The sequence below is a fragment of the Ascidiella aspersa genome, chromosome 9 (genome assembly GCF_963924565.1).
Source record: "Ascidiella aspersa chromosome 9, kaAscAspe10.2, whole genome shotgun sequence".
In the NCBI taxonomy this organism is placed as follows: Eukaryota; Metazoa; Chordata; class Ascidiacea; order Phlebobranchia; family Ascidiidae; genus Ascidiella; species Ascidiella aspersa.
This window is the reverse complement of record NC_139455.1, coordinates 7,251,803-7,278,016: the sequence shown is the minus strand read 5'-3', so window position 1 is coordinate 7,278,016 and position 26,214 is coordinate 7,251,803. Positions and strand designations below refer to the sequence as shown.

The window sequence follows — 26,214 nt, the reverse complement described above, 5'->3', positions numbered from 1 at the left end:
TTTTTCTAGCCTGCCTTGCTTGAACCATTAATCGACAGTTCGTCTTATCTGCGATGGCTTTTGGTATAGTCGTTATACAAAATGTTTTATTTTTCTATCAACTTTTCTCCATAGGTTTTACGCAACGTACCGGAAAAGTTGTCCTGGTCCATGGGCAGCAAGTCCCTGCCTTGGTAGATGTAAGCGCGCAGATGAAGCTTGGAAACGTGTTCGAACATCATGTAGATTTTTGGGGACGGCATCTTCGGCACTTTCTTCTTCTTTTTGCCTGCGCAAGAAGTTTTTCATGACATTCGTCGCAGTTTATTCTAACTGAGAGTGTCTGTGAAATATTTTGTACCAGAAAACTTGAGAAAGAGTCTATATCTAAAAGGCCCCCAAGATGCCCTAATTCAGGTAAAATATTAAAATAAAACACTTTTATATTTTCCTAGTGGTTTTTCAGTTTTTTTGCTGGCATGAAAACAAGTATCTTTAACGCGTTTTTTATAGTTAAAACGGCAACTTTTGTTTTACTGGGTGGCATCGCGACGAGATAACTGCGGATTCCGGATGTACCAAACTCATACCACTAAGTATGTTTACCATCAGAATCGCCTCCCTTTTCCTTCTTTTTGAACATCTTCATTTTCCCGTCATCCTTCTCACGCAGTTGCTCGAGTTTCATTCCATCTTCGATTGCCATCGCTATCACAAATAAACATTGCAAAATTAAATCTTCAAATTCGAATCTGGTGAGGATTCAAAACGCACCAATATTACTTAATTTAGTTTGTTTTCTGCAAATGCTAATTAACTATTTGGTCGAACTTTTGTTATTTTAAAGCAGTGGTATCCAACTTTTTTATTTATTTATTTTTTTTTTTTTAAATAAAATAAAAGCAGCATTTACATACGACCCAGTTTGTTATTTCAATAAGTAATGCTTGAACTAAATAACACGAGTGATTGATTATTATGCTTCAGGAAACTTTGCCAACATATGTGTACCAAATTATGAATTAACACATGAATTTAAAGTGAACAGATAAAACACAAATTTTGTTTTAACATTTTTAGTATACTCATTGCGCCCTTTACACCCTAAGCGCATTGATATCATTCAAACTGCAGAAATTGGTTAGTGATTGCGACCGTTTTAAAGGCCTTTTCGTGACCCAACACTGGGTCGCAAACTATAAGCTGGAGACCACTGCTTCGAATTAAAGTATTAGGATGACTTTACCGTTCCGAGTTACAGTAAGTTGGTTAAAGTTCTTATTTGGTCATACAAGTGGTGCTTTGTGATACTTACGTTCTTGAAGATCTCCCTCCAACATTCCCAGCGCCTTTTTGAGCGAAGACGGCGAAAGAGGTTGATCTCCCGATTCTTCCTTTTGCTGCAACCGAAAGATAAACAAACTATTGTGTTTGCAACGGAATACGAACTCGCAAGATGATTAACCGAGGAACAACAAGGACACAGTGTTATGCGTCTTGGCTAATTTACTTTTAAAGCGCGAAAAATTATTGGAAACACTTGGGTTTAAGTTTTTTTTTTTTTTTTTTTTTTTTTATACAACAAGTTTTTTATATAAAAAAAAGAAACTTTCTTGAATAAAAAAATTGCAACGAACATGTTTTTTTATCCAACGCTGCGAGTTTGGTAAGTCCGACTCTAGCCAAGAAAATAAAATTTGCGACTCTACAGCACCCTTTATTCAAACCAATTGCATAACAAAAAACAGCAATCTCGTATGAGTGTCGTATAACTCATTTTTCAAAAAAAACTTGGTTGAAAAAAAACTAGTTTTAGTAGTACTGAGAAACATTACAGTTAGACAAAACAAAAATCAAGTTTTGCCGAAAGTTTTGTTAACAAATATTAAACAACGATTTCCCAAACAAGTCACACTTAAGTTTTGCTTTGGCGAAAACTTAATTATCTATTTTAAAGAATATAGTTTAAAGTTGTAATGCTGATAAAAACCAACACAAACAAAATTTAGACATGTATAATTGTATAATAACATCCTAGCAATATCAACTTTATTGTTTATTGCTTGCTACAATTATTTGGTTTAAAAACAGTAATTTTGGTGTAAAAAATAAAAATGTTAAAAAGGAAGACGTTATTTGCAAAATTCAAGAATTGCAACGTCAAAAATAACACAAACAAAATCGAGAAAGTTCTTGCTTCAACAAACAGTTGGCATCTGTCAAACGTGGCTTACCGACTTGTCGAGATTAAAGATGGCCGCCGAGCCCCTGGCCTCTGACGTCACCATTTTGCGGACCCAGCGTCGGCGCCGGACCATGTCGAAGGAGCCGCAGGCCGCGTGGAACTGGCTCGAGGCGGTTTTGGCGTACTGCCAATTGTCGCCGATCGATCCCTCCACTCCTTTCTGTAGAGGAATTTCGCATACTGGTTTTAAAGACCGAATTTAGTAGACATTAAAAGTCCGTTTTTTAATTTTTTTTTTATGTTGTGGATTTTTGAATACCACTGCCTATAGCAAAAACATATGTTGTATGTCTATGATTTACTATTTTTTTTTATTCTTGCTGTTGTTAGTTTCTTTGTATTTTCGTGTGTATTTAATTACGTTTAGGAACCATATTTTACTTTTTAAACGTTCGCCTACTGTTGTCCAGTGCATACGATACCTGATTTTCTTTAACAAGAAATATTTCTGAAAACTATAAAAAAAAACTTATAAATATGACCTATTCAACATATGTACACACATATGTGTGTTAACAACTGGAATCTAGCCCTTCTGAAGCTGCTTTTTGACCAACGATTATGGCTAACATATCATTAGTACACTGAAAGCCATTGCAGACTCACCGAATCTGTCGATCAATGATGCAAGCAGAGCAGGCTAGAAAAACAACTGGCCTGCAGTGAGGTTCGAACTCACGACCTCCGGTCAAGCCGGGACCGTCGCTCTACCAACTGAGCTATGCAGGCTCAGAAGGGAACGAGTCGAGAAACGACCATACGCTAATGCTTGCTCAATCTGTTAGTACAAGCAACTTCATATTGAAGGGGATTCACAGTACCATATCATTTATTCAATGAAACATATGTACACATATGTGTGTTAACAACTGGAATCTAGCCCTTCTGAAGCTGCTTTTAGACCAACGATGACGGCTTACATATCTAAAAATATGACCTATTGATTAAAAATGATTTTACGTGTTTAATCTTGTATAGCATTTTTATTTCAAGAGCCAAAAGAAAAGAGTTGCTCCTATAAGTAACATCTGTAGCGTTGTTGGTCGACGGGGGGTTATAAAGGTATACGCGAGTAGGCCGAAAACAATTTTAAAGGTTTTACCTATGCATTTTCTTACTATTTATATGAAAGTCAAATATTAATTATGTTTAACACAACAGGTAACGAGAATTATTCCATTAACGCTGTTAATTGTAAAGAGCGGCGATAAATTTAAATACGTTAGATTTAAATAAGTATCAAAACATTTGTTGCAACAAAATAGCGTACCGCTCCCTGGAGGAAGAACTTCTGTAGCTTCTGATCCATGCAGATCCGCGTCCGGATGAGTCTTCTCCTCCTGCCCACGTGGAAGGTCTTCTCGGAGGACTGCCACACAACTTCCTCGCCCTCCTGCACCATCACGCAGTACTCCCAACCTGCGAGGAACAATCGGAGCCGTGTCATCAGGAGAAACGAGGAAAATGGGGGCAGAGGATGAGAAAATATTATTATGTGTACATAAACGTAAAACGTATTTAGTGATTCATGCTAATTTACAACCTATATATGGTGACAGCTTTGTGGACGATCCTAATACTTGCACACACAGTATAGCTGTTGATTATTTATTGTTAGTGCTAGCAGGATTTACATCAACATGATATCTATGCCCTCTTTGCAGCGCCAAATATCAGTTTAATACGAATGGGGGCGAAAAAACCCAACAGGGTTGAAAATATTCGGCGCCTATACGAAAATTCGGCACGAAGTGACGCAATAATGATTTTGACGTTTCATTTTTATGACCTTAAAAAAAAATTGACAAATTATTCACCAAAATTCGCCTTCCACAAGGGTCCTAGCGTGGTGCGGTGTGACTCGTTTTTTTTTCTGCTGAAGCGAAACTTTTATGGAAATATAATCACGCGACAAATTACAATACGACTTTACACAAACAATTTGCACCGCTTTTTTTATAAAAACAAAAAACAAAAATGCATTGCTGATTTAAATTCCAATGCAGAAAATAAACGTTTTCCACAAAACAAATGTCGACGGTTGGTAAAGAAATTCGCAAAAACACCGCGAGTTGTTTATAAAACCTCTGGGGTGCGTACTGCGTGACTTGGTGTTGGTGTCTTGCGCCAAAGGGCCATCGGCGACTTTTCTCAACAGACGACAAAAAAGTCAAGTCTGAGTTGTTCCGCTTACCGTCCTCGTCACACGCGCGGTTCGTGTCGGTTCCCCATTCGTCCTCCCATTCCCATCCAGGCTGGCAAACGATCGAGTTCCGGTTGGGAACCTCTTCACCCCTGCTGTTGAGGATCTTCTCGTCTTGCCACTCGCTGCCCGGGAAGCGATATTGATGCTCGAACGCTTCCTATACGCGAGGGAAATTGTGTTGGTGCTAGTTTTAGGTACAGGAAAGCTCAGAGCTGTGGTTCTTAACTTGTCTTAGTCTTTCAACTTCAGGTGGTACTGGGGCTTTAGGTCGTATGCCGAGTTAAAAAAAAAAAAAACTTAACACAAGTTAATGTTATAGGGGGGCACTGAAGCCTATACTGTCTTATGTGGACTTAAACCGCCTCATATAGTTAAGAATGTGTGACCAACACTAAAACTTGACCAAAGTGATCTGTGTTAATAGCCGTCTTATATGGACTTAAACCGTATTTGTCTAATTCTAAATAGATGAATCAGGTGGCACTATATAAAGACAAATTGTATTGAACATGTACAATTTGACCTGATGAAGCACGGTTGTGCGAAAGCTTGTCGAGAATTTAATACAATTTGTCTTTATATAGTGCCACCTCCTACTGATCATAGTGGTTTCCCTGAATCCGAAAATATTTGAGAACCATTGCTTTTAAAGGGTGGTGTTTGCCGAAATCGTTTGGCATATCAATATTTTTTGCAAGCAAAAATGCTAAAAAATGGACATCAGTTATCCTACGATTTACAAACTATGGTTTGTGTATCTAACCTCTAATGAAATATATGACCTTGTTGCATCTTGTTCGAATTTAAGGGGGTTTGCAGTGCAGAAGCAATCGAATTCACATTTACCCTTGTTTATAACTGCCATATGAACGTTTTTAGGAAGACTATTGGCTTGTGTGTAACATTTCAGAAGAGTCGATTAAAGATTTTGTCCCAAATTCAAATATTGAGAAGCAGGAAAATCATTTCGAGTAAATATTCAAACAGGCACTTTTAAAAATTTTAGGAACATACTTTGGTCGGGACCCAGTATTTACCACGTTCGTAGAGAAGCTCACTCATAAGTGACGTACGCGTTTGCGTAAATATCGCAAAAACAGCGTAAAGCCAAGATTCTGTCCAGGTTAGAGAAGATAAGCGGGTACTTTGTAGCAATAATTTCAATTATAAAACAAACGCTTACCTCGATATAGCTAATATAGCCTTCGTCTTGCAACATAGGCACGTCGGAGGTCACGTGCCAGTCGCCTTCCCAAATCCATCCTGGTGGACATTTGAAGGACGATTTTGGAAGTGGCATCTGAAAAAAGAAAAACAATTGACCTAAAACAAACAGATGGCCAAATGCAAGTTCTTGATTTGGAGAAAAAAATTAGTAAAGTGAAAGCACAATGTTCGACGTTGTATTTTATTTAGAATTAGGCATCCTTATATAAATCAAAACCAGCTCCTCTGGTAATTTTAATTCATTAGGCATCCTTGTTAAAAATACATATTGCTTTGCTAAGCCGTTCGCCAAAATTAAGGTTGCTTCTCGTTAAGAATGGGAAAAATTCTCTCTAAGGATAATTAGTTAACACGGATCGGATGACAGTTGGATTTTTGTATGTGCGAAAGATAAAACATATTTTGAAGTTACCGTTCCGGTGATGTCCTTGTAGCCGTCCGAGTTCCACCCCTTTACAATGTTGAACCTGGATTCAACCTCGAACTAAAAAACAGAAGAAATAGTATTGACGATATTTAAGTTGGAAATTTACAAAGGGGAGATTTGGCGAGGCGAATAATACAAAGAGATATAATAATATTATGAGAAAGCAATTTTAGAACTATTGTTCGATAAATGTTTGGACCCAAACACATTGAACCCGAGTGGAATTTCCTTGCACTTTAAACAAAGGGGTTATTTTTAACCGACTACTATTAAAAGGGTTAGGTATCGCAGTACCAAACCTAATATCTTAATTTGTTTCACAAAAGCCTCGACTCGGACTTAGTCCAGTCAACATCACTTGTTTGCCACAGTGATCTTATTGATAGCTTACCGTGTCGGCGTACACGGATATCTGTCCGGTGGTGTTGAAATCAAAGTCATCCTGGTCCTTGGCTCTTCCAAGCCATGCCACGATCATCAACTGGCAGGGGATGCGAGTCTTCTTCTTACTGTTCAGCTTAGCGGTCGGGTACTGGCAAAATGTAAGGCGAAAAGATTCACCAACAAATAGGGTACACTTATGATGGCGTATATTTGTGTGCAACAAAAACTTGTAAAAAGTGTTTCAGATAGCATAATACGCAATATGCATATCACTTGTTGAACATTCGTAATTACCTTGAGGAAAACGGACTGTGGCTTGCAGCAATACCGTCCACTGTATTCTGGGTTGTCATGGCAATGTAGGAGGTCATAGGCGGGAATCCTACGGTAAGATTTTAAAGTTATTCCTAATGATCATTCCTTCGGGTGATATGAAGTGACTATTGAGTAACTATGACAATATCAATATACCATCTTTAACACGGTTCTTGTTCGGAACGTGAACAAATTTACCTTGCATAGGCGATTCGTTTCGTTCCTGATATCATCCAGATAATGACGTCAGGAAAGCTGTTTTGAGGCTTAAAAAACAATAGGTTACTGTTACCGAGGATATTTATCAACAGTACAAAAGATACCTGATTACTAGGGCGATTATTTTTTGACCTAAAAAATAGAAAATTTTGAACTAAAAATATATTTTTTTGATAAATTTCTGACCTATTAAAAAAACATTGATTTACACAATATATTGTTGTTTGAAGTACTGCATTAGTGTCTTGGCATCGTCAACTACACGTTTTGGATGTTTTACTGACTACTGGTCGAACACAAATCAGTTATTTTTTCGGGTTTATGCAAAACTCATGAAAATGCTTACTTGTTTTCTTTTGTCATTTTAAAACGACAAACAACTCTAAAAATGCCTGTTTAATACATTTGTCCAACTCTGAGATACACAACTTTCCGAACCGAAAACGAAGTTCGAGCTGAACCCAATGCGACAAAATTGGCCTGCGTGGGTAATTCTGCTGGCTCAAGTATTTCGTAAATTGCTCTAATGAACATATAATACCGTTAAAATGTTGTTGAATGTATCCAAAACAAAATTTTGATTAAATTTTAACTAACGACAATTTCAAAAACTTTTTAATTTTGTAAACGTTTTTGTGCGTTTTTAATCAAATTTGGGCTTAAAATAATTTTAACAAAGTTTGACCTGACGTGTAAATTTTGAAAATTTTGACTTTTTTGACATGTCAAAACTATATATTTTATGCATAGGTTGACTTAACCTAAAGCAGATTGGGGGTCACTGATTTAACATAATAGCTGTCGTTCTACGGCGCAACCTGAATTCGTTTATTTCAACCTAAACTGGTAAATTTGAATAGTTATTAAACTGCTTATAAACTCTTTTTATCTTGAAAAAACGCTTTACTTCGTAGGCGACGTTCTGTATCTTGTCGAGCATGTCGTTGATGGAAGTGACCGCCGACTCGGCGTCGCGACAGTTGAGTCGCAAGTCGCGTGCCTCCTGTCGAACCAGCTCGAATGTCTTCTCGCGGCGGCTGTGCATCCGGATGTCCAGCTGGTTGGAGGTGGTGCGCCCGCGCGGGTCGGGAAGCTTCTTTCTGCTCGGAAACGAACGAAATAACAGCGTCAGACCAAGTTTAGACCTGGCTCTGAATGCGTTTTGCATTGATAGGTATTGTGGGTATTGTGACTAAAAGTGGCGATGAGACGACGTAGGATGAAATAACAAAGTACTATGTTGATACGGAGTTGTGTGAAAGCTTTTCATTTTTTATTGGTAATATTTTTATTGTTTTAACATCGACATATAGGTATGTTGGTTGTAATAAAGTTCTAAACATCATAAGGTTGACGTAAGAAGGAACTTTTAAATTGACAATGTAATAGTTGGAGAACTATTGTTTTTGAATTTTAGGAGACTGCGTATTATACAAAATATTTCCCGTACTACAATTTTGTGCAACAATTTTTGAAACACGCTTCTTAATGTGCGATAATATTGGATCGGAGCCGATACCAGATGCCAAGTGCTAGTATCGGTAGTCGGCCGATATTAGGGCGATATCGCTGCCGATCTGTTACCAAATTATTATAGTAATTTCCAGTGTTGTAATGACTTAAGTCAATGACTTGACTTAAGTGCACTTAAGTAACTGTTTTTAAATGACTTGACTTGACTTAAGTCTTTTGGGCAAAATGACTTGACTTGAGTTAAGTCTTTTGGGCAATTGACTTGACTTGACTTAAGTAATTTGGACAAATGACTTGGGTTAAAATAAATTGTTTTAATTAAGCAATTATTTATAAATTTGCGTTATTTATCCCAATCTTTGCACATAAAAGAATTTGCTTGTAGTGTGTTGCTTTTATGTTATTTTTCACTTGAGTTGCTCATAATAATCGGATGAGTTTGCCGGTTTTCATAATTTTAAGTTTTATTTTTGGGCTGGACTTGAAGTTGACTTGCTCTAACTATGACTTGACTTGGGCAACCGATGACTTGGACTGGGACTCGACTTGTTATTTATTCAAAAAGACTTGACTTGGACTTAAGTTATTTTACGAACGACTGACTGGGACTTAAGTCATTTGAAAATGACTTGTTTACAACACTGGTAATTTCAGTCACTGCCATTCTACCTTGAAAGGTAAATTTGTAAAAAAGGGACAGGTTAACAACCGGAGATAACTAAACTTCTTTCTTTATAAAAAAAAAATGGGAAAAATTGTCTCTGGACGATACTTTTCTCCGAAATATTGAGTATCGGTATTGGATTAATATATAAAGTAATGGGCATCCATAATTATTAATATTGAATATATACCTGCGTGAACTTTCCTTAAAACTGTCAACCGGGGTAAAAACCTTTCGCGTTTTACACTGTTTCCAATTTAGAAGGCCTAAATTTCGCGCAATAAGAGAACAAACAACACTAATAAAATGAGCTTGAATACATTTCGGAGATATGTTTCTATGCCTCGTCGTACATTATTCCTTCTTTACGCTTATTGTTCTTCAATTATCTCACCCGGTTTCAATTATCAACATGTCGAGCAGGGCAACGATCTCGGAAGCAATCTCGATTTCGTCTTCTTTATTTTCCATCATCTGCTTCACACATTCCAAGTCCATCACCTGCGCGCAATTTGCCGTGTTTTAAGTTCGTACGGTAAAAAAATTTAAAAAGAAAGAAAGGGCCAGAGTGAAGCTAGGAGATTCTTTTGCTGGATAAACTGAGCAATGAAGGGTGTTCACTTGAGGTTTTATCCAGTCATATCATTCAAGAATAAAATTCGCAAGCCTATATGTTGTTGTTGTAGTTCATGACCTAAGATAAAATATTTTGAGAAATATTGGGCGTAACTAACATGTAAAACACGCGGACGCCCGTTTTCCATAAACATTTCCTTGAGATCGATATTGTATGAGTACTTTTACTCCACAAAAGTCAACGTGCGATTTCATGCAAGCAATGGCTGGATTTAGCTTTGCCACGCACAAACTTGTAACCATTATAAAAAATCAAAATGGCTGTAGAGAGCATATACTTTATAAATAGAGTTAGGGAACATCGCCAGCTCAAAAATAAACTTAATGTCTATCAAAAAAAAACACGAAATTATTCCACTAACGATTTTGTCGACGAGCCGAAGCAGAAAGTTGAGCGAGAACAATCGGAAGCTGATGTCTTCGTATTGTGTCGTCACCATCATCACCGGCTTCTTGGATGCCCAGGGCAGGAAGTGATACTTTACACCTGCATCGGCAAATGCTTCATTAACACGAGAAAAAAACAAAGGCATCAGAACAATGGACAGTTGTTTTTAGGTCTGTTACAGTTACAGTGTAAATTAGGTTCCTCCCTAGATTAATTAGGTTCCTCCCTGGATTAATTGAGTTCCTCCCTGGACAAACAAATCTGAACGGTTTACAACCGAATACGACACGAGGAGAAAACATAATACAAATGGTATAACTCAACTTGAATTTAATCCATATGAGCCATATCTACATATTTGTCACAATTTTCGCAGCATTTTTGTTCAGATCCAATCTCAATAAATCTAACGACATGAACTACTGCAGTCGGCAACCCAACCAAATCGAACGGCGAACCAATTTTGAGTGGCGACATACAGGAAAATTGCTGTGTATAGTCATGAAAGTTAAAAAGTAGTCACTTTCACATACCGTCGAACACAGGATTCTGTGGCTCCGTAGAGGAAACAGCAGCTCCGATTTCGGCCTCGAACTTATTTCCGTAGTTTCCCATCGAAACCTCAAACTCGACACCTTCGAAGTTCTTCTCAATTTGGCCCGCGCCGGAAAAGGCCACCACCAGCCGGTAGCGACGCCGACTCTTGAATTTCTGCGATAACAACAGTTTTGTGACATACGTCTACGGCAGTGGTTCACAACCCGGGTGCCGCGGCACCCTGGGGTTCCATTTCTAATGCTCAAGGGTGCCGAGAGATATTTGAGAATCTTTAGGAATCTGATTTTCTGCTCAACTCTTACAAATACTTGTGTAAGATTAGAACGAAAATAACTTCCTACGTTGGATGTGGAGTTAATGCGTGTGTTCCAGCTCTGTTTATTGTGACATTCAGTGAATTACATACGGAAAAATCTGTTAGGGGTGCCGCAATCTATTTATTATTTCTGAGGGGTGCCTCTAGCGAGAAACAGCTGAGAAGTACTGGTCTACAGCAATAATGAACTTATGTATTGGTGTTTCAAATCCTAAAATATACAGTTTTCATTATGCGGTATATCTACCGACTTTCGCTTCTGGAAGTTTCAACGAAAAGTTTTAATATGAGTGACGGGTCATTCTAAGAAAGATGAATCAAATAGGCTACCCGTTTTGACCCTTATAATAACAGGGTAAAATAAGACATTATAATGGCTTTTGTTGGACTTTAAACACCTAAAATTGGATCGCTTGATTATTTTAAAATAATTGGAAAACATATTTGTTATAAAAAAATGCCACTGTCTTTTAAACGGCGATTTCTAGATACATAACTCAACATGGAGATCAAATAAATTCAACTGGAAATAAAAGAATTCGACTTTTTGAAATACATCTGGTTTTGCAAAGACTTTTCAATAGGTAAATCATTCAAAGATTTTGTTGGAACCCTAAATAAAAATATTGAGTAATCAATTTTATAGTACCAACTTATCATCCTTAAGCTTTTGACGGTGAGCACGATGTTTTGACGTACGTATTTTTGATCAACACCATCAGAACTGTTGAAAACGCAACAGTATAGATCAGCGTTTCTCAACCGGTGCGCCGCGGCGACCGGTGCGCCTGCGCCATGGAAGGCTGCTTGGTGCGCCGCGAGCGAAAGGAAAAAATGTCGAAATTATTCCAAAATTAATCGGAATAAGACTTAACCGTCAAAAATACGTTTTTAACAACTATAAAACCCATATAATATAACAATGCAAGCAATTTAAGAGAAATATCGGTACACCTCAAAAATTTCGCGCTCCCTTCGCTCGCAGATGCGCCGCCACGTTTTCAAATGTTTCTAGGTGCGCCCCTAAGTAAAAAAGGTTAAGAAACGCTGGTATAGATGAACAAAGTGTTATATTTCGGTAGAGAAATTAGCAGTTGTTATCGTACGCATTAGCGGTTGCTAACGTAAGTGAAGTTCGACGCGGTTAATAATAAACAAAGCCGCGGACTGCGGAAGACAAAATTTCCTTATCGAATTTAAAGTAAAATCCTAAAAGAAACCTTTACCAACGGCTGTTGTTCAAACTTTCCTTCTCGACAATCCAGACCAATAGTCCAATACTCGGTTGTTTAGCAACTTCACTCACCTCGACCGTCCTTACGCGATCTTCTTCAATGGCGGCGAGCGGCGGTTTCGGTTCTTGGCCCTCCTCGTCCAGTGACGTCAGCAACTCGACAATGGCCCGGCCCCGGTAAGCGCAGCCCTCGCCCTAAAAACACGGCATAGTTTAAAAGCGAGTCAATTCCGACGCAGCATTACATTACAATGCTCTTGTTAATAAAGGGAGGGTTAGAGGGTAAGAAAGGGTGCGAGGTGTGGTTTTGTTTTCGGACTTAACAGGAAATGCGCGTTTTTATCATTTGAAAATGGCCATCTTTGCATTTCAAATATAAAGACAGTTCTTTTTCCCTTATGTTTAAACGGCAACTCTTCCGTTTAAAAAGAATACATTTGCAAAATGAAAAAAGGGGCACACACTCACGTCGGGACAATGAAAAAATAATTTGTGCCCATAAGACAGCGATTAAAAAACACAACTCGGGTAGTTCATAAGATAATAATTTGTTAATATTTTTATTGTTTATATTGCAATCTAAGCCTGTTACAACATTTTTATACGTATCGTAAGATCAAAACAGAACCACAAAGGTTATAAAAATTCATTTGAAATAGGATTTTAAGGAGAACTGATTATCTCTTTTTGAATAAATATGTTTTAGATATTTTTTAAAACATTTGTGATTCTGTGCGGAACTCAAATAGTACTAACAGAATTTCCTCCTAAGAACAGGATGAGGTAAATAGGAAACTACATACCACAACTATTCGCTTTAGTTAAGTGAAATACAACTCTCTTAAGTACCTTCCCGGCGTTGAGACTGTCAAGGCTGTCTGATATCTCCGAGAACTCACGAGGTGATCCATAGAAGTTTACGTAGGTCGGCCCGAAGGTGGGCGGGAAACCTAAAAACAACATGTTAACGTTAAAAGTGGCGGCGAAACGAATTGGCTTGCAGGCGAAAAGCTGAGCCAAAGTTAAAAGTCATCATTATATATTTGCGGCTGCGGACAGTATAAAAAAAATTACGTATAGGGCATATTTATATATATCAAGTCTACGTACTATTAAGTCGCATTAGCTTACGTTTGTTTAAAACGTCTTTAATGTCTCAATTAATTGCTTGGATGAAACACAAAATTCCAGTAAAAAGCGCTTCCTGAATGGATTCTTTTAAATGAACAAAAATAGAAAATTGAGTCGCGCGTGAAAATCAATAAATAACAGAAAATAAAAAATAAAATGTTAAATATGAACTTTAATAAATATAAAATACACGGTAAACTAAGACATAAAACAAAAGTTGCGCGATAAACCAACCGTCCATTATGTCGAAGGCGTCTTCGTCGACGTCTGATCATGCGTGACACAACGTTGTTCGAGCCAAAACCGAAACGATGAAAGAAAAATAAACCAAACATAAAATTTTGCAATCAAAATGACACATGCATACAATAGTTTAAATGCAACAAAACAAAATAAAGAAATATGAAGAAATCATAAAAAATAGTGTTAGGCATGTTTGAATATTGCATGCATATCGAATATTGCAAAAGTATTGTGAGTTTTGTCGCTAACAGTGGTTTTTAACCCATATGTGCCAGTTGAGTGTTTATGAAGTAAAATATTTACATTGATTTTATTAAACAAAGAGTGTTTTTATATGTTCTGCAATAAATATGGGCTTTGATAGGTACTTTAAGATTCAAGAAAAAAAAAAACTTTTACAAAACCAAAATGAATTCAATGAAAATAAAGACATGTGTCATTGCGTAAAGTCGGCCAAGGGCAGCGTACCGGCACCACTAGCGTCTTCTCCAGTCGATGAAATGTGAGGCATGTAGATGTTCACAGTTCCGATCGAATCGTCGCTGCCCACACGGTCCCTGTACGACAGCAACACAGAATTGCTGATCAGTGTTCCCTATATAAGGTGCGCTACTGAATACGCAGCAGCACCATACCATTAGAGCAGAAACACTTGCCTTTGCAAAATTAGCGTCACACCAATATTTGACGATAAACCAGAAGTATAAATTTAAATAGCTAAAGCTATATACCACATACCTACGTACTTTGTTTGTCTTTTTGTAAATTTTATACTTATTCTCTTATTGAATAAGTTTGCGATTCGTTCAGGACTCCTAAGTCTAACTCAGGCTTAAATAGTAAATTAAAGTAAACGAGAACATTTCAGCTGCCGGCTAACCAAAAGTCGAACTAATTTTTAAATATTTTTTCTTTTTTTATCCATGCGACATTTTCACGGGGTATTGGACTTTGAAGGCTAGCGCGTTAAAGGAAATTCCGTTTTGCGGTTGTGTATTAGGCAAGTAATTTTTACTAAAAAGTGTGGGCCAAAGTCAGAAGCCCCGGTTTGGTCGACGTCGGTACAAAACTTAATGGTTTTCATCAAAAAAATTTGTCAGTCAGTGTATTACATTTTTTGTCCATAGCTATATTTTTGTTTGTTTGAAGGGTAAAAACGTAAAAAAAAATATAACAGCTTTTGCGCTGTAGCCTGGTATCACAGAAACAAACCATTTCGACTTTCATAGCTTTCTAACGGCGCCTTTAGGCTAAATGGTTTCCATTAAAATGTGCAAAAAAAATTGAATTTATGTATTTTAAAAACATTGCCCACTAGATTTGCCCCCTGCCCATATGGTAAATCAGTAAAGTTTTAAACACTTTTGGTTAACTAAAACTGGGCTTCAGGAATTAATTTAGCACATTTATTAATAACTTGGTAAAATTCCCGGACGTTTCGACGCCCTGTCAGAAATTCAGGACGTCTAAACTCGCTATGCACACAAACGTTCGGCCCTATGGCCGCGACTATTGTCACCCACCAGTCTTTCACGGTGAGCGTGAGCGTGTCGCACATCGAAGGGAACTTGACGGGAAGGGAGAGTTCCTCGTTCCACTCCGGGTGGTTGGTTCCCTCCACCACTCGCGTCTTGCGCTTCTTGCCCGCGAATCTGCCGCCCAACGAAATATAACACACGAAGCATGTCAACTCCTGAAACACTTTGACTCAATCCCGCCACAACAGCATAATTAGTTGAGTTAGCCATGATTGCTATACCGTAGTCCAGTGTGGTAATAACTAAAGTCAATGTTTCAAATGATTTGACTTAAGTCTTTTGTACAAATGACTTGACTTGAGCCGTTTGGACAAATCGCTCGGACTAAAGTAAAGTGTTTTCAGTAGACTTTTTTTATAAAATTTGGCTATTTGTCCTAATTTTTGCACATATAAAATTTGCTTGCTATATGTTACGTTTTTCTTAGTTTTTAGTTGAGTTATTGCTCATAATAAAACAGGGTTATCAATTCTAATGGTTTAACGGTTTTTTTATGACTAGGACTTAAATTGAAGTCGATTTGCTATAATTATGACTTGTCCGGAACTTGACTTGGGCAACTGATTACTTGACTGGGACTTAGGCCAGTTAAAATGGCTTGTTTACAACACTCCCGTAGTCATTTAACAATACCAACCCCCTCAAAGTTCTAAATTTGGGTAAATACTTCCTTAACTTATGGGCCTATAAAATTAAAATAACCTATCAAAAATAAACAAGGCAACTTGACATTTCCTGGCGCGGGTTATTTAATTATAAATGTTTTTTTTTCTAGTCTGTTAAAGTCAACGTTCTTACGAAAAGGTGATGTAAGGGTCGACCAGAGTCTTTGAAATATCTTCCTCGTCGCCCATTCCAATAAACTTCTTCATGCTCTTGAACGCCGAAGTGTCCACTTAAATGGAAAATTTTTTGGTTAGATATATCCCTTACGACAGTGTTTTTCAACCTTTAAAGATCCGTTCGCAATTTTTTATTTCTAAAAAAATTCCATCCGCACTAAACAGGCACAGTAAATTTGCAACCTTTAGTTTACATGTAAAATAATAATGAACGGGTTTGTGTATTAAAACTGTGAGCATGAGCCTTAACCAATTTAAAAAAGACAGCTTAAGCTGCAAAGAACCACTGAGAGACTATATTACTGTACTTGTAGGCTGTAACGCAGAAATGGGCGCACCACATTATTTGATTACTGTATTACACAATAAAAATAATTATATGCAGCATTTTCATTGGCACGACGTTTGTCATTCGCAGTACAATTTTTTTCATCCGCACAAGTACGTACCACCGCACGAGTTAAAAAGCACTGCCTTACGAACTCAGTGCAGTAAGTGCCCAATTGGCTTACACTTGGAGCGACACAGTGACTAAAGCGGATGTTGCTTTTGTTCTTATTTTTACCACTACAATACCGGGTAATACTGCAGCTAAACACGAACAATGAACGCAATTTGTGTTCTTACTTTGTGGAAAATCCTCTCCGTTGTAAACTCGCAAGCAAAAAGTGGATGGTCGAAGGGCGGCACCTGCCGGTGTGAGAACGTTTCTGGAAAGGAAAAGCAATTCAATATTGGAAAGTTAGGCTATATTAACCTTTAATACTGAACACTGAATCTTTAAAAAATAAAACAGTGGTACTAAACTGTCCAAAGATATAATAGAGTACGTTATTACCGGAGATTACACAAAATGCTTACCCCTCGATGTCATCATCAGCCTCATCAGTTCTGTCATCCTAAAAGCACACAGAACAAACTTAATAAGCAGACAAAACAAACCAAATGAATTACAAGCAAATTTAACACTTAACAAATATATATTGCAGATCGCACCTAATTAGCGGCTAGCGCACCAATTGTTTAAAAGTTGTTTGTTTCACTTATTGATAACTACACCAACCATATTTTTAGTTTACATTTTTCAACCTGTTAAAACACAATTTTTTCTATTTCAACAAATGAACAAAAAATGGTAGATACTGAACAAACGTAAAACGTATAAACAAAGGTTTGTATTCTGAATTTTTATATATTTTAACGAACGATATCAAGATGTTGTGTTTCTAGACTAAAAAAAACAGGACTACTCCATATTTGATCAACATCGCTATTATGAGAGAGAAGCTCTTTTTTCTAAAGCGCAAAAGAGAGAGAGCAAAGGAAAAAGGCAAAATTACGACGATGTTTACCAAAGCGCATTCGGCGCTGACGCTCGAGTAGGAAGGATGGTAACGCCCATTGAATCAATCCACGCGTACTATGCTATATTTAGTAACTGTTGGCGTTTTGCCTGTTCAACAGCCATTTAGTAATGCAGCTCGTTGTTCTATACTACGCGTTAAGCTGTTTGAATGCATAGCGGATAAAATGTTTTATGATAAGGCAATTTTGTTTTAGCTTTGACAGGTAAAAGTAAGTAATGTAAAGTACACTTAAAGTTTAGCATCCAACAAAATTGCTTAGTGCTATATAGCAGTGTAACAGTAAAATCGGTGAATCTTGCAGTAACTGTACTTTATAGTTTTTCAGTTTTATGATTTTAATGGGTTATTTTTGTTAACGTTTAAATGTTTGTTGCAATACTTCGGCAGCAGACCGATCCTCCGCCAATCAAAAGTTCAAAAAAATGTGAAATAGAGATTCTTCTGCAGTTGAAAAACGGAAAAGAAGATGAGAAACCAGAGGACTCTCTTAGCAAAGTCCCCAATGAGAAGATTCAATTGCCAGAGCTAAAGAAGAAAAGATTAATTGCAGAACACATTCAAAATGCAATTAACACTGGTGGAGGGGGAATACCTGGATTTAAAGCTAAACGGATCATATTGGGAAAATCGCAAAACATTTCTGCTGACAAGGGTTCAGAGGCAAGGTTGTACATTATGCCAATATTTGCAAAGCAGGACATGGATGCTATTATTCGCTATCAAAACATGACAAACAGGTGTGAATTTGTGGCTTTGAATAAAGCACTAAGCGAAATTAACACACAAACAACAAAGTATTGTCAGGATGCAAAGTTGTTAGTTGAAATGGCCAACCGTTGGTATAAAAAGCACTCATCTAAAGCCGGATACATCTCTGCACTCTTTAGATGTTCCCCATTAGAAAGAATAAATGACAATGTTACCAACCCAGCCTATGCTGGCGAACAAAGCAAAGGGTGGTTCCTGCTTGAAAACAAACTCACAACAGATGAGGTAATGGAGAAAATGAAAGACACAAACAAACCAGACCTGCATATTATAAACCCAATGTTTGGCATCGAGACCAACCCGTACAACAAGGTGGATATGTTGGTTACCAACCCTTACTTTGGACAAACGCCACCAAGGTATCATGACATAAAGGTGCCTGACCCTGAGGAATGGTTTCAGGGAAATGAATCAAACGACGAAATGGTGGAACTTAGTTGGGTGGAAGAGTTTCCAGTTCACAGAGCTGCAGCCGATGGAGACAACTCAACCCTACAACAGCTGCTACAAACAGATTGTAGGAGGGCAGAGACCTGGGACCATGATGGGTGGGCTCCAATACATTATGCCTGCTGGTATGGACGTTTAGAAACTGTTAGGCTTTTGCTGGACGAGTGGCTGTGCGATCCAAACTTGAGCAACAAAAACAAAACCAGCCTATTGCATTTGGCAGCAGGTTGTGGCCATTCACAAATCGTTAAACTCCTCTGCGAACATCAATTCACTGACAGGCACATGCTTGACAAGCAGAATCGCACTGCCCTTGAATGTTGCGAGCAAATTCGATCAAAGGACTGGTCCAAGTGTGTACAGCACCTTAAAGAACTTTCACACAAGCCCTACCAAAAAGTTGTCATTCATAAAATGGATGGCTCTGAGAAACAGCTGGAGATGGTTCATGGCAGTAATACTTTTGTGTCGGATGTGATTGACAACCTCCAGTTGTCAGTGGAGGGGAGACAGTACTTTACATTATGGATAACCTCCAGTAGTCTCCATCTTCAGCTGAAACCCGAACACAGCCTTCTGAGGGAAATACAAAAGTGGCCAGATGTTCTCATACATTTAGGGGGTGCTGTTAGAGAGACCTATGTAATGGAAAAGCCAAAAATTGTACTCAAACGAGATGCAAAACTGTTGCCCAACATTGAGGAAAACGTCACCGACATAAATTCAATCCATCTTCTCTACGAAGAAGCAAGGGCACAGGTGCTAAGAGGACTCTATCCATGTTCAGATGAGGTGGCCTTAGCAATGGCTTCTATTGTTATGAGGATTCTTTTTGGGCCATTCGACAGCAAAAAGCACAAGCCTTCTTTTATCGCAGAGGATATAACGTCTCAAGTAATACAGCTGAGCATCATTAGGAACAGGCCTGTAGGCTGGGTAAATAAAATCCTGGCCCAGTATAAAGAAGTCAGCGAGCAAGGACCAGGTGAAATTTCACAGCTACAGCTGCTTTATCTGAGATACTGCTGGACACAGATACCCGCATATGGGAGTGCGTTTTTTACTGGATATGCATATGCAACAAGGTTTGTGGGTGCAGATCGCATTCAGCGGATTGTGCCTCTTTATATTGGGGTCAACCACAGAGGTATCCACTTTATAAAGGTGGAGAAAAAGGCCCTTCTGGTTTCGCTGAGCTACCACTCTCTAACCTGGAAACTGAACGAAGAAGAAAACCTCTTTCAGATTCAGACAGGCGACCGTAAAATAAATATGGTCATACACACACCACAATCTTCCTTGGTGTGCAGTCTTATGTCAAAACTGAGCGCATCATAAAATAAATTTGCTATTTTAAAAACACACATTTTGCTATTTTTTTAAACACACACTGTCATACTACAATTGGTTTTACATTCACAATCACAACATAATGTTTAACATGTCACACCCTTTTTCTACAGATTTACAGATTGAGTTTTGAAAAGTGAACATCCAAAAAATTGTATTTTGTATTTATTGTGTACTTTTTGTATTTTAATTTTATTTACAAACGAATTATTGTTTGTGCTGTTGTATGGCGCATTAATTAGCCTGGTGCTATGTATTCTATCTGATAGTTTAGTTGTTTACTGCTTCAGCAAAACGGATGTGCTGCTACAAATTTATGATATTTCTTTTTTGTATACTTGTTATAATTCTTCAAATGGAATTTGCTTTTAATATTGTGACTACCATGTTCCATGCAGTCATTTTATACCATTTACCACTATACAAAAAAAATTGTGATGAGATATTGTTAAAATATTCGTAATAAACTCAGCTTATTTCAATTTTTGTCTGATATTACCAGTGATGAACCATACTGTTAAATATTAGCTACATCAGGTTTTAGTGATAAGCATTTTAAAGCAGAGTAAATCACAGAACGTAAATTCATAATTTCAAATTTTTATTTCATGCCCAACATAAGTGGCTGTCGGAATAGATGACACGAATGTCACATTTTGCTCTGTTAAACTTTTAGGTAATACCTATCAGGTAAAGTTTTTAGCTAAGAAAGTGTACTTTGAAATCAAAACCTATTCCTTTTCTACTTCCGTATTGCTTTGGTTTTTGATGTTTAACAAAACTAAAAAGCACAATTCATTTCTTACCGGGGGTTCATCGCCAGCGCCAAGCACGCATATCGTGATCTTAATGTAGCCTTTGGGGGAGTTGGAAGGGTCTTCTGGGTCCGTGAGGAGAAGCCATTTCTTGACAAAAGCATGACCTGCGCAATGAAACAGTGAGCTACTGAAATGTTACGTTGCGGTATTTATATAAAATAGACTTTAGGTTGGTTCACACTAGACGCGTTTTGCTGCTGGCACAAAACGCTAGCGTCGTCCAGTTCACACATAACGCGTTGCAGGAGCAAATTTCCTCGCTTCTAACCGAAAGCGTTCTTTAAAAAAAAATTTACGTTAAAATCAGACGCGTGTAGTGTGAACCAAACTTTAGAAAGGTTGGAATTAGCAGCAGGCGAAGTGAATTGTTGGTCAACAAAGGCGAACCAGGCAAACAACTGAGAGTTGTGCAAACGAAATCACCAGATCAGAAAATACTAGTTATTGTATGTTTACTTTAATATTAAGTACAATATAGGCCTATGTGGCTGTTATTTAAGGTGTTAAATTTCACGGTTCGATTTTACAATCGCACAAAAAATACGTTCGGTCGTGTGGGTTATCTTATAACCAGTTTATATATTAGCCTGTTGTTTTCTATACCTGGTTGGTCGTAAATTAGACCCACGTCCAGTTTGAAAAACCCAATTAGGGCGTCGGCTCTAATTTTCATGGAGTTGTTCACGTGGAATTCAATGATGCTGTCGTACAGGTCGCGAAGGGATTCGTGAAATGTAAACATCATCAACTGAATAAAAAATAACGATAACGTTACAGTAAAATGCATTGAACAACAAGGCTATGTTTTTCTTTGATTATCGCCTATAAAGGTAGGATCTGTCTAACCATATTTTTTAGACCAGGGGTCGGCAACCTACGGCCCGCGGGCCGGATCCGGCCCGCCGATGAAATTCATCCGGCCCGCCGCCTCTTAGATAAATCAGAAACGAGTCTATTTCACATACTTTTTTACTATTTTAACTACGTAAGAGCGAAAAATTTTCGCGCTTCGCGCAAATGACCATTCTACGTCCGGTTTGTTTACGTTTTGATACTGTTTTTTGAACTAGATTTCTTTATTACCGTTGCGCCGTGGAAGGTTGCCAAGTGCGTCGCGGAAAACGGAAAACGTACTTATTCTAAAATATTGGACATATATTTTTTAACATTTTATTTATTTTTCTTTTTCGGCAATGTATGAAAACTTGCAAGAAATTTAAAAGAAATGCCCGTATACAAATAAAAACCGCGCTCGCTTCGCTCGCCAGGTCTACTTTGACCTCAAAAGGTTAACAAACACTAAGCTATAAATTCCCTGTGAATGTTATCGCATTCCATTAAAGTAGTTTTATTACACTTTTCATTCGTAGCACGGATGACGACGTGTGAACTCTAATTTTAAACCAAACAAACGCTTTTTTTTCGCGCTTCGCGTCAACACTTTACTGTCTCCTTAAATGTAATTAAACACGTTTTTAAGTGCAAAAAAAGATCCGAGGCCCGCCTGATTAAAAGTTGTTCTAACATGGTTATAACACATATTAAAACATGGTAATAACGCATATTAATTAATTAGTTAACTTTTTGTGCGGCCCGCAGAGACCTTTCTGAGTTTGGTTTTGGCCCGCGACTAGAAAAAGGTTGCCGACCCCTGTTTTAGACTGTTATATAAGTGTTTGGGTGGCCACATGAACAGCAAAAAATATTTGTCTAGAAAGAGTGATATACCATACGGGTATCAATACTTATACCTCATTCGTTACAGGCAACAGAAAACGTAGGCTATACAGAAAACGCACATATAAATAATTTTCTACTTTACGGAGCGTTGTAATGTTCTACTTTACAGAGTGTTGTAATGATGTATGTAACTGCCTTGACCTAAGTGCACTCAAGTCACTGTTTTTTAAAAGACTTGAGTCTTTTACAGAAATTTAGATCAGTTTGGGACTCGAACAATAAGATTAGTGTTGCGCTTGTGTTGTTTTGTTGTCGAGTTATTGCTCATATTCGTGAATATTTTCCAATTTTAATAATTCAACGTTTTATTTTTAGTCCATAATTTGATTTTTTTTACTCAAATAATTGATGACTTAACTTGTTATTCTATGCAATTGATTTGACTAGAACTTCAGTTACCGGTATATATTTCAGTTGACTGTTACTTAACCCATATCAAAATAAGTCGCTAACAACACTGTTTACAAATATAGCATAACAACAAACCCACCTCATTCCACATAGGCGACGACCCCTTTCTGACCCTAGTGATCCTCGTTTGCGTTTTCCCGGCCTTCACCTTCACGACCGGCTTGATATTGGAGCCGGTCAGTTGGCGACCGCACAGAATCTTCAGACGGATCTGGAAATCTTCGACTTTTTGCGAGAGCGTCGCCCGGTCCGCCCTTGGTTGTAAAAATATCGTATTTTCCAAGTCATTTTTGAGTTACTCTAAGTTAAAAAAAAACTTTTTCTGTCTTTAGTGAATTTTGGTTGTTTAAAAACGCTTCGATTTTTTATAACGCTGTTGAAAAAAATTAGAAAGAAATATTTTTTAACCAAATCAGGTCGTTACATGCTTACACAAATAAATGAAAATGTAGCCTACGGGTAAATTTATTCAATTGTAATAACAAAAAACACACAAGGTTCCAGTCTAATCAGTTATTCAGCCGAACATTACCTATATATTACTTTTTAACAGCATCCTTGACTGTGAAACATAACTTAAAATGCATGATTTTAAATAAGCACAAACACCCGACATAACTGGACAGCTCTGCAGAAATGTAGCCAGATCTACTTTGTAGGCTACTAAGATTTCCTAAATTAAGCTTGCTGTGTATAAGTCACGCGAACCAGTTCACGGAGATAAAGAGCCACTTGCGGTTGCCGGTCAAACAGTATATGGTAAATGTGGGCAACCGGCGAGTCAATTTTACAAATAATTATCCGTTATATGCGGCTCTTTAAAGTTTAAACACTTGAATTTTAGAATGCATCTCACGTTGCTGAAAAATCTGTCAACCCCTACCTACAGGTATATGCCTAAGCGGTCGCTACAAACCTTCCACCGAGTCCGCTCCCGGCGAATTGCTGCTGGTCTCCCTCCGCTTCCATGTCACCCACCCCCTCGTCCACATTTGGGGCCTCGGCTCCTCCTTCTTGGGACTTCCCCGCCGTTGAACCTGACAAATCGCTTGTAATTGTTGTAATTGTAAACCCAAATTTTCAAAGGTTTAAATCTTTTTAAGTTCATTTCGAATAAACCCGGCGTCAACATAACAGTTCGCAGCTCACGCAGATATTTCGACTGTTCGCTTATGTTAAGAGTTAAACTTGTAACAACAATTCAAAATTCAAAATTTGACTAATTTTCAGGACATTCGTAAATTAGGCAATGGATTCAGTCCTTAGGTGTACGATTGTACGAAGTTTTTTAACTTTTACACACACGTTGTCTTTATCATCGTAGCCTTCAAATATCGAATTTTTTCGATTATAATTATTATGGACATCGGGTAAGGTTTCAGGTACAAAGCCATTATTACAATTCAAACGCCGTAGCTGCAATAGAAAAGTGCGACGAAGAATAGAAAGTATGAATTATAGACAATTATAAGCTTAGTCTTCTGCGGTTTGTCTTTTTGACAAAAGCGTCGGCTAAAGGTGAAGTGAAATATGGTTTGATCGACCTACCTGCTTTCTTGGAGTCATCGCTCGCATTCGATGCATTGTCCGCCATTGCAACGAGTAGCTTCGAAGACTAAAGAAAAAAGAATTACGTTAAAATTTGGCGACTATTGGAATTACATTAACTCGATTATCCTTATTGTTTCAATAACGAAATTTTGAATTTTGGGTTATAATTTAAATTTTGATATGAAACTAGTTGACTAAATAATTAATTAATTATCACAATTTCGTGCTATAAAACCAGAAATTGTACAATGTATTTTCCAATTCAGACACAAATTTGGATATTGTTTTACAAGTTTAAAGTGATTTTAGATTTAATTGCAGGCAAACTGTTCACAGAAACTTGAAACATAGAAAAATAAAAGTTTATATTACTGGTTTTAAAAGGTAAACGATACTTACGCTGTGCTTTTTTCCGAGACCCAAATTCTTTTCGCGACTTAGTTTCAGTCCGTTGTAGCTACAAGTCGCTTTACCTAAAGACCTGCAAGCGAGACTCGCTGTTCAACAAACGATAACAAAAATATTTTACAAGTTGAGTTCTACAGGCCCGCATTCTACAAGTAAAATTTGTTTTTTGGCAAAAAAATGATTTTTGACTACGCCGCCTTACAAAACACATAGGTAACTTTGTATATTTAAAATGGGGTACACGACTGTCAAAAAAATGTAACTGGTTGCAAACTACAATGTGAATTAGCAACCTTCACAAACGTACTTAAAATGGTAAATTTCTGCTTTGAAAAAAACAAACTTCAATCCATAAGGATTTTTTTTCAGAAAGGCAAGTTAAGGCGCCCGCACAACATTTCTTGCAAGCGTCAATACTGAAAACTGCTCTTGAAATTTACAGAAAGTCTGCAAAGTCGCTTTGTTTATTTGTTCACCTAAAAGCTAATAAAAAAACAGATGGCAAAACGTCTGCGGCGAAAAGAGTATCCCAACGGCATCTGTCTTATTCGATAGCGCGAATTGCAGGGCCGGATTTCGGTCGGTTTTCCGCGAAATCTCTTTCCACATCCCTGTGCTATGCCTAAACTAAACACGTGACGGGACCTAACTTTAAAAACTATTTCCCCGCGAAGTTACCGAAATTCTCCGAGTTGTCGAGAAGTAAGAAGAAATTCAACGTATTTTGGATGGTTTGGGTTTGAACGTTCAAAAAACAAACCTGGCCTGACACTCGTCAGTATTACACCTTGATTGCATTATTTGTAGAGCATTGCATTGCAAACTCATTTTTTTATTATCTAACAATATCATTTTTCTAATCCATTGGAATTTCGTGCTGAAAACACGTTTCTCGTTGGATAACAGAACGCAATATTCACCTTTTAGTATAAGTTTGTTAGTCATATAACATCGCATTAAATTAACAAAGCGCGCACAAAACTAAAATAAAAAATCACAAACTCTCTTTGTATTAATATCTCCACCGCTGTCCTTCAGTTTACGGTATAAATTGCTCGGTTAGCTGTAAAACTATATTTAATTTTGTCACAGCAGTCGAACTTGAAACTTAAAAACGGCTTAAACGAAACGTAACGCGCTTTGGTTTTCTCAGCTTACTGTAGTATCATCTACAAAAACAATCGGCGAATCAACTCATGACAACCAGCCTTTCCCGGAGCGAAGTCGTGCCAACTATTTCCCATCTTGCTTGTTGTCTATTTATTTCCTTCATAAATTCCGTTTTTCATTCGCTATGTCACCATCCCGGCGGTTAACTTCTGCCGC

General features: G+C 37.7%; 2 protein-coding genes across 2 annotated transcripts in view; one reads left to right on the top strand and one right to left on the bottom strand.

The window, feature by feature from the left end:
• The window catches only part of LOC146132139 (myoferlin-like), a 53,872-nt gene that overhangs the window by 22,319 nt on the left and 5,339 nt on the right, over window positions 1–26,214 (bottom strand). The window contains exons 4-32 of the mRNA XM_083397540.1: window positions 24,880–24,961; window positions 24,474–24,544; window positions 23,846–23,977; window positions 23,009–23,183; window positions 21,382–21,526; window positions 20,767–20,882; window positions 16,887–16,924; window positions 16,653–16,735; window positions 15,982–16,078; window positions 15,169–15,297; window positions 14,114–14,202; window positions 13,637–13,669; window positions 13,121–13,221; window positions 12,344–12,466; window positions 10,697–10,874; window positions 10,138–10,262; window positions 9,534–9,640; window positions 7,910–8,102; window positions 6,982–7,049; window positions 6,763–6,850; window positions 6,476–6,616; window positions 6,070–6,141; window positions 5,614–5,730; window positions 4,419–4,587; window positions 3,495–3,643; window positions 2,214–2,384; window positions 1,295–1,379; window positions 586–687; window positions 131–268 (exon numbers count right to left, since the gene is read on the bottom strand). Of these exons, the coding sequence (XP_083253666.1) occupies window positions 131–268; window positions 586–687; window positions 1,295–1,379; window positions 2,214–2,384; window positions 3,495–3,643; window positions 4,419–4,587; window positions 5,614–5,730; window positions 6,070–6,141; window positions 6,476–6,616; window positions 6,763–6,850; window positions 6,982–7,049; window positions 7,910–8,102; window positions 9,534–9,640; window positions 10,138–10,262; window positions 10,697–10,874; window positions 12,344–12,466; window positions 13,121–13,221; window positions 13,637–13,669; window positions 14,114–14,202; window positions 15,169–15,297; window positions 15,982–16,078; window positions 16,653–16,735; window positions 16,887–16,924; window positions 20,767–20,882; window positions 21,382–21,526; window positions 23,009–23,183; window positions 23,846–23,977; window positions 24,474–24,544; window positions 24,880–24,961 (3,317 nt within the window). The remainder of the gene's footprint in view (window positions 1–130; window positions 269–585; window positions 688–1,294; window positions 1,380–2,213; window positions 2,385–3,494; window positions 3,644–4,418; window positions 4,588–5,613; window positions 5,731–6,069; window positions 6,142–6,475; window positions 6,617–6,762; window positions 6,851–6,981; window positions 7,050–7,909; window positions 8,103–9,533; window positions 9,641–10,137; window positions 10,263–10,696; window positions 10,875–12,343; window positions 12,467–13,120; window positions 13,222–13,636; window positions 13,670–14,113; window positions 14,203–15,168; window positions 15,298–15,981; window positions 16,079–16,652; window positions 16,736–16,886; window positions 16,925–20,766; window positions 20,883–21,381; window positions 21,527–23,008; window positions 23,184–23,845; window positions 23,978–24,473; window positions 24,545–24,879; window positions 24,962–26,214) is intronic.
• On the top strand, window positions 17,715–20,426 carry LOC146132140 (krev interaction trapped protein 1-like). The gene has a single exon (XM_083397541.1). It carries the CDS (start codon window positions 17,756–17,758, stop codon window positions 19,946–19,948), a length of 2,193 nt encoding a protein of 730 aa, XP_083253667.1. The 5' UTR covers window positions 17,715–17,755; the 3' UTR covers window positions 19,949–20,426.